General features: G+C 43.8%; 1 protein-coding gene across 1 annotated transcript; it reads left to right on the forward strand.

Annotated features, from left to right (window-relative positions):
* Positions 1–11330: 11330 nt before the first annotated feature.
* On the forward strand, positions 11331–12473 carry LOC135013736 (coiled-coil-helix-coiled-coil-helix domain-containing protein 7-like). The gene is made up of 2 exons (XM_063952658.1): positions 11331–11419; positions 12357–12473. Exons 1-2 carry the CDS (start codon positions 11369–11371, stop codon positions 12471–12473), a joined length of 168 nt encoding a protein of 55 aa, XP_063808728.1. The 5' UTR covers positions 11331–11368.
* Positions 12474–14210: the final 1737 nt, after the last annotated feature.

Below are 14210 nucleotides of genomic sequence, written 5' to 3' on the forward strand. Positions count from 1 at the left end.
TAGGACATCAAGTGGCGTCCTTGAAGTGCCGGATCATTGACTGGGTTCCGGTTCCTAAGAGGGGTGGGGATCGATCACTCCTATTAAAGAAGTTGGAAGCGAGGTGGATCCACAGACTGGGTTCAGTGTCCCCCTATGGACTTAATGAATCTAACCCTCTTAATTTTTTTCTACGTTGACTATGGTGGATATAGATTGTGCAATAGCACTTTTGATACATATCTTCCCGTATAGATGTTTGTTTTAAAAAAATATCTTTGATTAGGGGTAGTGATATGCTCTGACCGACACCTATAGGTATATGTATATACATATGTAGGAATTTTTATTGTCTGGATATGTGGTGATTATGATATTTTATAGCTAAGGCTGTTTCTTTTGTTTTTTTTGATTTAATATTGGTCGACTGGGGTTACCCACTAATTGGATCATAAGATTTTCTTCATCTTTGTATGAAGAGGTATCCTATTTATTTATTTATATATCAAGTTTTGCATAGAGATAATACAGCAATAGTGGGTACCCATTGTATGGTCTGATCAATACTAAATTCTTTTGTGTATTTTTTGTATATTCCCTTATGGTTTGTATATTGTGTGTTTATTATCTTTAACTTTGGGGTTTTTAACTGCAGCTGATTGGCTCTTTACACCGGGGAATGAGGTACACACTAAACTGGCTAGGTCCCATGTTATTTAATATAGATTCCGTATTGGAGTGAATTAATTCAGAATTTACTTGGATTTGACAGACTGGATGTCTTTATTCTGTCTAAGAGAGTTCCGATATGCGTTCCAGCTTTACTTCCGTCTTTGTGACACGTGCGTTTCACAGACAGGAAGTGCGGCTTGTTGCCTAGTTACGCACGTCACTGCGGTCCGTCTGTACTCAGCAGCTGTGGACGGGGAATGTCCGCTATTAGTGTTTACAACGGACGGGCTTTGCCCACTTGTGTCACATGGAGCCTGGCCGCTAAGTATAAGTGTGTCCTGCATTACCCACTTCTTGGTTGGGAAATTTTGGTATTTATTTTGTACTGATTGCTTTAGATGTTAGTTTGTATAATTATGTCGCATTTGATATGAGGTCATATTAGGGGCGTGTTTAGCGCCAAATTCTAATTGATCACTGGTGTATATAGAGCCTGTCAGGCATAACCCAGCTTACTGCTGGATATCCGGGTAGACCCTGTGTTTGGTCTTATGTTCTGATGGAATTATTACATACTGCCTCCTGAGGAAGGCCCTCTGTGGGCCGAAAGCGCTTGAGGACATATCAAGGAATACCATTCGAGTGTATTGTGTAACGTATAAATAAATTCACCTTTTTGCATCTTTATGAATTCTGGAGAGTGCCTCTACTGTCTGTTCTATAATTTGAATGCCTTTGCATTCTGGAGTGATCACCCCAGTCGTTGTCTCCTTTGAAGATGTGAGTGCGACCATTTTTTGGATATATATATATATATATATATATATATATATATATATATATATATATATATATATATATATATATATATATATATATATATATATATATAGTTAGGACGGCTGGAGTCAGAAAGTCTGACTTGCTGTTTATATTGTATGCACCCAACAAGCTGGGTGCTCCTGCTTCTAAGCAGTCTATTGCACGCTAGATTTGTAGTACAATTCAGCTTGCACATTCTGTGGCAGGCCTGCCACAGCCGAAATATGTAGATGCCCATTCCACAAGGAAGGTGGCCTCATCCTGGGCGGCTGCCCGAGGAGTCTCGGCATTATAACTTTGCCGAGCAGCTACGTGGTCAGGGGAGAACACGTTTGTAAAATTTTACAAATTTGATACTCTGGCTAAAGAGGACCTGGAGTTCTCTCATTCGGTGCTGCAGAGTCATCCGCACTCTCCCGCCCGTTTGGGAGCTTTGGTATAATCCCCATGGTCCTGACGGAGTCCCCAGCATCCACTAGGACGTTAGAGAAAATAAGAATTTACTTACCGATAATTCTATTTCTCGTAGTCCGTAGTGGATGCTGGGCGCCCATCCCAAGTGCGGATTGTCTGCAATGCTTGTACATAGTTATTGTTACAAAAATCGGGTTATTACTATTGTTGTGAGCCATTTTTTCAGAGGCTACTTCGTTTTGTTATCATACTGTTAACTGGGTTCAGATCACAAGTTGTACGGTGTGATTGGTGTGGCTGGTATGAGTCTTACCCGGGATTCAAGATCCTTCCTTATTGTGTACGCTCGTCCGGGCACAGTACCTAACTGAGGCTTGGAGGAGGGTCATAGGGGGAGGAGCCAGTACACACCATGTGACCTAAAAAGCTTTTTAGATGTGCCCTGTCTCCTGCGGAGCCCGCTATTCCCCATGGTCCTGACGGAGTCCCCAGCATCCACTACGGACTACGAGAAATAGAATTATCGGTAAGTAAATTCTTATTTTCTGCTGCTGATTCCTCTCCCAATGCAGCCAAGCATCTGACTAGCCTTCCTCATTGCTTTGTTACATTGCTTACCTGCCTTTAAGTCATCTGAAATAGTGACTCCTAGATCCTTTTCCTCCTCAGTAGTTTCCAGTATAGTGCCATTAATACTATATTTAGCCTTTGGATTTTTGAGACCCAAGTGCATGATTTTGCATTTTTTGGCGTTAAACTGTAATTGCCACACTCTTGACCATTCCTCTAGTCTACCTAGATCCTCAATCATTTGTTTTACCCCACCTGGTGTGTCTACCCTGTTGCATACCTTTGTGCCATCTGCAAAAAGGCATACTTTCCCTTTAATGCCATTTGCAGTGTCACCAATAAAGATATTAAAAAGCACTGGTCCAAGTACAGATCCCTGGGGTACTCCACTGGTAACATTTCCCTCCTGTGAATGCACTCCATTTACCACAACTCTCTGTTTTCTATCCTTCAACCAAGATCTTATCCATTCAATAATCCTAATATCCAATCCCAAACTTTCAAGTTTATTTAGCAGTCTGCAATGTGGAACAGTGTCAAAAGCCTTACTAAAGTCTAGATAAGCTATATCCATGGCTCCACCTTTATCCATCACTTTAGTCACACAGTCAAAAAAGTCAATAAGATTTGTTTGACATGATCTCCCCCCAGTGAATCCATGCTGTTTGGGATCCTGTAAATTGCCGTATTAAAGATAATCTACAACTCTTTCTTTTAAGAGTGTTTCCATTAATTTCCCTACTACTGATGTAAGACTCACTGGTCTGTAGTTGTTTGCCTCTTCCTTGCTTCCACTTTTGTGCAGTGGGACTACGTTTGCTCTTTTCTCTGACGTCCTAGTGGATGCTGGGACTCCGTCAGGACCATGGGGAATAGCGGCTCCGCAGGAGACAGGGCACAAAATTTAAAAGTTTGACCACTAGGTGGTGTGTACTGGCTCCTCCCCCTATGACCCTCCTCCAAGCCTCAGTTAGGTTTTTGTGCCCGTCCGAGCAGGGTGCAATCTAGGTGGCTCTCCTAAAGAGCTGCTTAGAAAAAGTTTGTTAGGTTTTTTATTTTCAGTGAGTCCTGCTGGCAACAGGCTCACTGCAACGAGGGACTTAGGGGAGAAGAAGTGAACTCACCTGCGTGCAGGATGGATTTGCTTCTTAGGCTACTGGACACTAGCTCCAGAGGGACGATCACAGGTACAGCCTGGATGGGTCACCGGAGCCGCGCCGCCGACCCCCTTGCAGATGCCGAATAGAGAAGAGGTCCAGAAACCGGCGGCAGAAGACGTCTCAGTCTTCATGAGGTAGCGCACAGCACTGCAGCTGTGCGCCATTGCTCTCCGCACACTTCACACCAGCGGTCACTGAGGGTGCAGGGCGCTGGGGGGGGCGCCCTGGGCAGCAATGTAATATACCTATTCTGGCTAAAATATATCACATATAGCCCCTGGGGCTATATGGATGTATTTAACCCCTGCCAGGTTCCAAAAAAACCGGGAGAAGAAGCCTGCCGAAAAGGGGGCGGGGCCTATTCTCCTCAGCACACAGCGCCATTTTCCTGCCCAGCTCCACTGCGAGGAAGGCTCCCAGGACTCTCCCCTGCACTGCACTACAGAAACAGGGTAAAAACAGAGAGGGGGGGCACTTATTGGCGATATTTAAAATATTTGAGCTGCTATAAAGGGAACACACTTATTAAGGTTGTCCCTATATATATTTATAGCGCTTGGGTGTGTGCTGGCAAACTCTCCCTCTGTCTCCCCAAAGGGCTAGTCGGGTCCTGTCTTCTATCAGAGCATTCCCTGTGTGTCGGTACGTGTGTGTCGACATGTATGAGGACGATGTTGGCGTGGAGGCGGAGCAATTGCCTGTAATGGTGATGTCACCCCCTAGGGAGTCGACACCAGAATGGATGGCTTTGTTTATGGAATTACGGGATAGTGTCAGCACGCTACAAAAGTCGGTTGACGACATGAGACAGCCGGCAAACCAGTTAGTACCTGTCCAGGCGTCTCAGACACAGTCAGGGGCTGTAAAACGCTCTTTACCTCAGTCGGTCGACACAGACCCAGACACTGACACTGAATCCAGTGTCGACGGTGAAGAAACAAACGTATTTTCCAGTAGGGCCACACGTTATATGATCACGGCAATGAAGGAGGCTTTGCATATCTCTGATACTGCAAGTACCACAAAAAGGGGTATTATGTGGGGTGTAAAAAAAACTACCGATAGTTTTTCCTGAATCAGAGGAACTGAAATGAAGTGTGTGATGAAGCGTGGGTTACCCCAGATAGAAAACTGCTAATTTCAAAGAAGTTATTGGCATTATACCCTTTCCCGCCAGAGGTTAGGGCGCGCTGGGAAACACCTCCTAGGGTGGATAAGGCGCTCACACGCTTATCAAAGCAAGTGGCGTTACCGTCTCCTGATACGGCCGCCCTCAAGGATCCAGCTGATAGGAGGCTGGAGAATACATTAAAAAGTATATACACACATACGGGTGTTATACTGAGACCAGCAATCGCCTCAGCCTGGATGTGCAGTGCTGGCGTGGCTTGGTCGGAGTCACTGTCTGAAAATATTGATACCCTGGATAGGGACAGTATTTTACTGACTATAGAGCAGTTAAAGGATGCATTTCTTTATATGCGAGATGCACAGAGAGATATTTGCACTCTGGCATCGAGAGTAAGTGCGATGTCCATATCTGCCAGAAGAAGTTTATGGACGCGCCAGTGGTCAGGTGATGCGGATTCCAAACGACATATGGAAGTATTGCCGTATAAGGGGGAGGAATTATTTGGGGTCGGTCTATCGGATCTGGTGGCCACGGCAACGGCCGGAAAATCCACCTTTTTACCCCAGGTCACCTCCCAGAGGAAAAAGCCGCAGGCTTTTCAGCCGCAGTCCTTTCGTTCCTATAAGAACAAACGAGCAAAAGGACATTCCTATTTGCCCCGAGGCAAAGGAAAGGGTAAGAGACTGCAACAAGCAGCTCCTTCCCAGGAGCAGAAGCCCTCCCCGGCTTCTACAAAGGCGTCAGCATGACGCTGGGACCTTACAAGCAGACTCAGGGGCGGTGGGGGGTCGCCTCAAACATTTCAGCGCACAGTGGGCTCACTCGCAGGTGGACCCCTGGAACCTGCAGGTAGTATCTCAGGGTTACAGGTTGGAATTCGAGAAGTCCCCTCCTCGCCGTTTCCTAAAGTCTGCTTTGCCAACGTCTCCCTCCGACAGGGCGACGGTATTGGAGGCCATTCACAAGCTGTATTCTCAGCAGGTGATAGTCAAGGTACCCCTCCTACAACAGGGACAGGGGTATTACTCCACGCTATTTGTGGTACCGAAGCCGGACGGCTCGGTAAGACCGATTCTAAATCTAAAATCTCTGAACCTGTACATACAAAAATTCAAGTTCAAGATGGAGTCACTCAGAGCAGTGATAGCGAATCTGGAAGAAGGGGATTTTATGGTGCCCTTGGACATCAAGGATGCTTACCTTCATGTTCCAATTTGTCCTTCACACCAAGGGTACCTCAGGTTCGTGGTCCAAAACTGTCATTAGTTTCAGACGCTGCCGTTTGGATTGTCCACGGCACCCCGGGTCTTTACCAAGGTAATGGCCGAAATGATGATCCTTCTTCGAAGAGAAGGCGTCTTAATTATCCCTTACTTGGACGATCTAAGGGCAAGATCCAGAGAACAGCTGGAGGTCGGAGTAGCACTAACCCAAGTAGTGCTCCAACAACACGGGTGGATTCTGAATTTTCCAAAATCCCAACTGATCCCGACGACACGTCTGTTGTTCCTAGGGATGATTCTGGACACTGTTCAGAAAAAGGTATTTCTTCCGGAGGAGAAAGCCAGGGAGTTATCCGATCTAGTCAGGAACCTCCTAAAACCAGGAAAAGTATCTGTGCATCAATGCACAAGAGTCCTGGGAAAAATGGTAGCTTCTTACGAAGCGATTCCATTCGGCAGATTCCATGCACGAACTTTTCAGTGGGATCTGCTGGACAAATGGTCCGGATCGCATCTGCAGATGCATCAGCGGATAAAATTGTCCACAAGGACAAGAGTGTCTCTGCTATGGTGGTTGCAGAGTGCTCATCTGTTAGAGGGCCGCAGATTCGGCATACAGAACTGGGTCCTAGTGACCACGGATGCCAGCCTGAGAGGCTGGGGAGCGGTCACACAGGGAAGAAACTTCCAGGGCGTGTGGTCAAGCCTGGAGACGTCTCTTCACATAAATATACTGGAGCTAAGAGCAATCTACAATGCTCTAAGCCTGGCAAAACCTCTGCTTCAGGGTCAGCCGGTGTTGATTCAGTCGGACAACATCACGGCAGTCGCCCACGTAAACAGACAGGGCGGCACAAGAAGCAGGAGGGCAATGGCAGAAGCTGCAAGGATTCTCCGCTGGGCAGAAAATCATGTGTTAGCACTGTCAGCTGTGTTCATCCCGGGAGTGGACAACTGGGAAGCAGACTTCCTCAGCAGACACGATCTGCACCCGGGAGAGTGGGGACTTCATCCAGAAGTCTTCCACATGATTGTGGTCCATTGGGAAAGACCAATGGTGGACATGATGGCGTCCCGCCTCAACAAAAAACTGGACAGGTATTGCGCCAGGTCAAGAGACCCTCAGGCAATAGCTGTAGACGCTCTGGTAACACCATGGGTGTACCAGTCAGTGTATGTGTTTCCTCCTCTGCCTCTCATACCAAAAGTACTGAGAATTATACGGCAAAGGGGAGTAAGAACGATACTCGTGGCTCCGGATTGGCCAAGAAGAACTTGGTACCCGGAACTTCAGGAGATGCTCACGGAAGATCCGTGGCCTCTACCTCTAAGACGGGACCTGCTTCAGCAGGGACCGTGTCTATACCAAGACTTACCGCGGCTGCGTTTGACGGCATGGCGGTTGAACGCCGAATCCTAAGGGAAAAAGGCATTCCGGAAGAGGTCATCCCTACCCTGGTAAAAGCCAGGAAGGAGGTGACTGCACAACATTATCACCGCATTTGGAGAAAATATGTTGCGTGGTGTGAGGCCAGGAAGGCCCCGACGGAGGAATTTCAACTGGGTCGATTCCTACATTTCCTGCAAACAGGTTTGTCTATGGGCCTCAAATTAGGGTCCATTAAGGTTCAAATTTCGGCCCTGTCGATTTTCTTCCAGAAAGAATTGGCTTCAGTTCCTGAAGTCCAGACTTTTGTAAAAGGAGTACTACATATACAGCCCCCGGTTGTGCCCCCAGTGGCACCGTGGGATCTTAATGTAGTTTTGGATTTTCTCAAATCCCATTGGTTTGAGCCACTCAAATCGGTGGATTTGAAATATCTTACATGGAAAGTAACCATGCTACTGGCCCTGGCTTCAGCCAGGAGAGTGTCAGAATTGGCGGCTTTATCGTATAAAAGCCCATATCTGATTTTCCATTCGGACAGGGCAGAACTGCGGACGCGTCCTCACTTTCTGCCTAAGGTGGTTTCAGCGTTTCACCTGAACCAGCCTATTGTGGTGCCTGCGGCTACTAGCGATTTGGAGGATTCCAAGTTGCTGGACGTTGTCAGAGCATTGAAAATATATATTTCAAGGACGGCTGGAGTCAGAAAATCTGACTCGCTGTTTATACTGTATGCACCCAACAAGCTGGGTGCTCCTGCTTCTAAGCAGACGATTGCTCGTTGGATTTGTAGCACAATTCAACTTGCACATTCTGTGGCAGGCCTGCCACAGCCTAAATCTGTCAAGGCCCATTCCACAAGGAAGGTGGGCTCATCTTGGGCGGCTGCCCGAGGGGTCTCGGCATTACAACTCTGCCGAGCAGCTACGTGGTCAGGGGAGAACACGTTTGTAAAATTATACAAATTTGATACCCTGGCTAAGGAGGACCTGGAGTTCTCTCATTCGGTGCTGCAGAGTCATCCGCACTCTCCCGCCCGTTTGGGAGCTTTGGTATAATCCCCATGGTCCTGACGGAGTCCCAGCATCCACTAGGACGTCAGAGAAAATAAGATTTTACTTACCGATAAATCTATTTCTCGTAGTCCGTAGTGGATGCTGGGCGCCCATCCCAAGTGCGGATTGTCTGCAATACTTGTACATAGTTATTGTTACAAAAAAATCGGGTTGTTATTGTTGTGAGCCGTCTGTTCAGAGGCTCCTACGTTTGTCATACTGTTAACTGGGTTCAGATCACAAGTTGTACGGTGTGATTGGTGTGGCTGGTATGAGTCTTACCCGGGATTCAAAATCCTTCCTTATTGTGTACGCTCGTCCGGGCACAGTATCCTAACTGAGGCTTGGAGGAGGGTCATAGGGGGAGGAGCCAGTACACACCACCTAGTGGTCAAACTTTTAAATTTTGTGCCCTGTCTCCTGCGGAGCCGCTATTCCCCATGGTCCTGATGGAGTCCCAGCATCCACTACGGACTACGAGAAATAGATTTATCGGTAAGTAAAATCTTATTTTCCAGTCCTCTGGAATTACTCCTGTAGCTAATGGTTGATCAATTCTGTCAATGGTGCTACCAGCACCTTTTTAAGTTCTTTTAGTATCTTTGGATGTATCCCATCTGGCCCCATAGATTTGTCCACTTTCAGATTTGAGAGTTCTGTTAGGACCTTCTCCTCTGTAAGTGTACTTATGTACCCATGCGGGTGCACACATTTATGCTCTCAGCCTCCTGAGAAACACAATTGTTCAAGCAGATAAAAATATTAAGAACATTGAGGAGCAGAAATGTGCGAAAAATCCTTGGTTTGGGAGCTGAAACTGTTCTTTGGGCACCCAAATCAAGACTTTAGATGGGTGCTTTTTGGCACAAAAATAGGCACCCAAAACAATTGAATTAACTAGTTATCTTGGTGCCCAAAACAGTTGAATAAACCCCTAAATATCACTTATGCCAGTGATGGGCAATAGATGGCGCTAGGACCACATGCAGTCCTCCCTGAGCCTTCATTTGTGGTTTCCAGATCTTTCCTGCTTTATTGTCTGATTTGTTTATTGTAGCTTGTTTTAAATGCATGCTAATGTTACTACAGATAAGGGGTTTTGTTTGAGTATTTCAGGTTTTACCAACATTAATTGTAATTTGTCCTTTTAACTATTAGAGGGCCACTCATGCAGCCTCTATAGTGTAGTAGTAGTAGTAGTAGTAGTAGTAGTAGTAGTAGTAGTAGTAGTAGTAGTAGTAGTAGTTATTATAATTTCTTGTTAGCAAAACAAGAAAACAGCGACTTGTAGGACAAGTACATGGTATATGAATATTGCCTCACTAGGGGACATGACACTAATACCCCTTTCAGACCGCCAGCTTGTAACCCAGGTTATTGCACTTGAGCGCGCAGTAACCCGGGTTGCTGTGCGGTCTTCAAGGGCCCAGGGGAAATATACTGGGTCGAGTGACCTGGTATTTTAACACTGATAGCAACTACGGTTGAATACGGCTTCGACCCGGGTCGCTGTGCAGTGTGAATGGGTTGCCAGGTCGATGCAACATGTTTCCCGTTCACATTGTAATATGCCAGGCTGGGGACAGCGGTGTGAAAAGGGTTCAGGTGGGTCGCACCCGGGAAGCACCCGTGTACGGCCAGCCAATAGCGGTCTGAAAGGAGTATAAGATAAGCATCAGGGGGCAGAACCTGTGGTCTAGGTAAGAGAAAGAAAGCACATGTGTAGTGTTTCCTATCACTGATCTATACAATTACATAAGTGGTAATTCATCCCCAGCAGTGAATTAGAAGGATGTTTGTCACATTGGACTTACTTTGCGTAACATGGAAGTAAGGTATCCTGGTTTGTACTCCTCCAACATTGATTTATTTTATTATTTTTATTATTTTTTTGTAGATGAAGTCTTTGTGCCATTGTCCTGGGACCCTGAAAATGTTTATATGATTAAATAGATTGCATTTAAGACAATAAGGAAATTCCAAAGATAGATTATAATACGCTTCTTGGAGTCAGAAGTTGCACCCATTCTGCCTATACAGCACATGTATAAATAAAGAATAACTTTATTATGATATAATGGATTGAATTTAAGTGCATTTGTGGTTTAGTCCTCAAAGTAGCCATGTACTAGTACAGGTTGAGTATCCCATATCCAAATATTCCGAAATACGGACTTTTTTGAGTGTGATAGTGAAACCTTTGTTTTTTGATGGCTCAGTGTACACAAACTTTGTTTAATACACAAAGTTATTAAAAATATTGTATTAAATGACCTTCAGGCTGTGTCTATAAGGTGTATATGAAACATAAATGAATTGTGTGACTGTAGACACACTTTGTTTAATGCACAAAGTTATAAAAAATATTGGCTAAAATTACCTTCAGGCTAGGTGTATATGACACATAAATGCATTCAGTGCTTAGACTTGGGTCCCATCACCATGATATCTTATTATGGTATGCAATTATTCCAAAATACGGAAAAATCCCATATCCAAAATACCTCTGGTCCCAAGCATTTTGGATAAGGGATACTCAACCTGTAGTTGATAAAGACCTCTCATAACAGTCTTTTTGGATGTAAATGTTCCTGTAGCTTATTACGTATGGTCTGGACTTGTTTAGTTTTCCTCTTTTCTTGCCTTTTATTTGGTTCCACCCTTTTCCCTGTTTTTATTAATCTCCTTACATGTAAAAACACTCTGGTTTGGTGGATTTGCCACAAGATGGCACTCTACCCATAGTCATCAAGAGATAACATTACAATGTATTATTTTTGTTTGAAATCTGCTTAAAATATACATGCAGGGTGAGAAAAGATATTGCCGTAATAGGTAAAAATAAGATTGTTGTTAGAGGCACATATTTTCCCATTCAGCTTTTCAGATACTGCTGTGATGTATGTGGAGAAGATGATGATCTGCTTGTTTCTGTGTTTTAGGATTGCAGCAAGATGTCTGCAAACAGAAAAATGAGAGATGTTGACCTCAACCCATGTATGGAGGTTAGTTGAATTATGAGCACAGGAACATTATGCTAGCTATTCTTGTCTCAAACCATTACTTAGCTATGGTCCAGTGGTAACGCAACGTCCTTCGACTTGCACACGCTGGCAGTATATTGTGATGAACGCGCATCCTTTCACAAAGGAGTAAAAAACGACCAGGGGGATATATACTAAGAATCGATTTTGGCAGATCGCCGTAACAAAAGTTGCAAAATTACTAACAAGGGTTTTGGCTTCAACGATGTCTTTCGGTGGTGTATGTGTTTTGAATTTTGGCGTGTGCAATTTTGTGGCTTTCTTTTGGGAAGTCGCACATGAAAGCAGTATAAGTCGCACTACAATGCCTCAGAAGTGCAACAAGAAATTTGGTGACTGCTCAGTCCAATTAGATGGGCAGTGCATAGTCAAACGATTCCATGGTGAGTATAGGCGTGAGCTGAGAAACTGTGGGTATGTGTAAGATGATGGGAGAACCGCTGGATGGTTAAAATGTAGGACCTGAGATAATTTATCGGAACTTTTGTTTTGCTCAGATTGTTCCACCTATAGTTGAATTTTTCAGTTTTGGCAGTAAATATCTTTTTAAGTCACTGCCGGAATGTAGATCCTCAGCTAAGTACCTGGAGCTATTGAGTTGACTGCATCATGCAGGGCACTTAACCCACACCACCTACCACGACTAATACCTGGGGCATATATTCGTGGTAAACTGCATCTCCAATGTTTTCTCTCAATGGCTTTATATGCAAATGAGGAGACAAATCAAGCCATGGTTTTCTTTTTTTGACAAGACAGGTGGATTTCATTATTTGAGTAGTACATAAAATGTTTTCTATATGTCACTTGAAAAACATCTTTGATATTAAAGTTACTCATGTTTTCAATACGCGATATAAAAATGTGGACAGCAATTGGTTTTCAATCTGTTTTCAAGGAAAGTGATGCTTCAGCAAAGTGCTTGGATGTGAATTTGTACCAAAAAGATATGTGTACCTCATACTTTATCCGATACAAACAGTGCAGGAAGTTCTGGGTAAGTATAAAACTTTGAAATGCATTCTAAATGATTAATTCTTTAGTTAAAATAAGATCCTGAAATATTAGCCAACATTTTGTTTGGCAAGTTTAAAACAAAATAAATCTTCATAAACATGACTTTGGATGTTAGTTTTTATTTAGTTATTATGCTAATTGAAAGTGTTTTAATAGACCTATCTATATTTATATATCCCGCTTATAAACGAGACAAAAATTAAAGCCAAAATATTCTTTTGGAAAGCTATTCCATTAAATTGCCATATTTCTTGAAAATCCCTACCCGCCTCCCATATTACCACTGAAATCCAATGAATAAACTAGCCAGTTAGAAGTATGCAGCAACATATTGTTTTTCCTTTATTACTTGTGTTCTTAATGCACTTTGTAAAATAATTAAATTTCCTTTACTGATTTGTGCTTCGTTACATAACATGGCACAATGTATAATGCTCTCCTCTATAATAAAAGGCTAACGATGCTCCTCACCTCTATGGTGGGAATTCAAGTGTTTTACATGCCAGCGGCTACTAGGTGCCTCACGATGGAGCAATTCAGTTTTTGCAGCAGCCGACACTGACATTGCTGTTATGTTGTGCCGTCATTTTGACGGGCTGGTAACTAGTAGTGCCAAAAATTGCTCCGTTGGGTGATGTGCTTTCCTCATGCAACTGGGGGAGCAGGGCGACAGCATTTGCTTCCCGTAAAAGATTCTCAGTCGCGCCCTTAGTGTTGCAGCAGGCATCTACAAAAATTCAGCAGCCTGATTTCACAATTAGACTTGTGTTTCAGAAGTGCCATCTCATGGAGGGGGGGGGGGGGGGGGGAAGAGAGGGGGAGAGGAAGTGCACAAACATGGTTTCGGCGCCCTAACCAGAACTTTAGACTTGTTTAGCCGCTATATTCTGTGAAAACCAGTCTTATTTGGCTGCAATAGGAGCATTAATTAAAGGGTGCCTGGAACAAATGAATTGCTTTGTCGGGTGCCCAGTAACTTCAGTGATGCCCAAAATAATGGGCATCCTCGTTTATAGTATGAATTTACGTTTAATTATTTTTCCATTCCATTTGGCACTGGCATATTACCACTGTTTATTCACCAGTAAAGCTAGATAGAATATGGTAACTTAAAATGCAAGTTGGTCCAATATGAAAAAAAAACCCTGGTTACATTCACAATAAGTAAACCTGATTTGATGAAATGACAAATTAATTTAACTTATTGAGTACTGAAGCTAGATTCTGTTCTTTTGTCATCTCCGGCAGTTGTAAACTCTGCTTGTTGTATGGATTGGAAATGTGAAGCGCATAGGGTATATTGCTTTCCTCATGAGCAAAATGGGAAGCCTTTGGAGTTTTTCCCTTTAGAAAAATGTCTCCATTAAATTTAGTGGCTAAATTTTGTGTCTGCCCGCAACTCGCAGGCTATTGCATTTGGAGCACTGCGTGGAGAATTGTACATTCTACTGTATGTTCATGTTACATTTGGAATTATTACAGAAACATTGTTTAAGCCACTACTACAACAATGGCAGGCCAACTTTTTGAGATGCAGTAGCTAGATAGCTTATTTTTCAATAGAATTATATGTATAGAAACCGCTTCTCTGACCTCTCATCACAAGTATGTAAAGGAGACTTATATAACTTAAAACCATAGGTTATACAATTGAGTTTTAGCTTGTAACCTGCAATATGAGTAGGGATGCCTGGGTTGCAGCACTCTGCTTCAAGAGCAGTAATTCCACTGTTTC

This window comes from Pseudophryne corroboree, unplaced genomic scaffold (genome assembly GCF_028390025.1).
Source record: "Pseudophryne corroboree isolate aPseCor3 unplaced genomic scaffold, aPseCor3.hap2 scaffold_2755, whole genome shotgun sequence".
Taxonomy (NCBI): Eukaryota; Metazoa; Chordata; class Amphibia; order Anura; family Myobatrachidae; genus Pseudophryne; species Pseudophryne corroboree.

What these genes read in the sequence shown, in the direction of transcription:
- LOC135013736 (XM_063952658.1), top strand. Translation starts at nt 11,369, where the DNA reads ATGTCTGCAAACAGAAAAATGAGAGATGTTGACCTCAACCCATGTATG. An exon ending in ACCTCAACCCATGTATGGAG is followed by an intron (nt 11,420 to 12,356) that starts GTTAGTTGAATT and finishes TCTGTTTTCAAG; the next exon opens with GAAAGTGATGCTTCAGCAAA.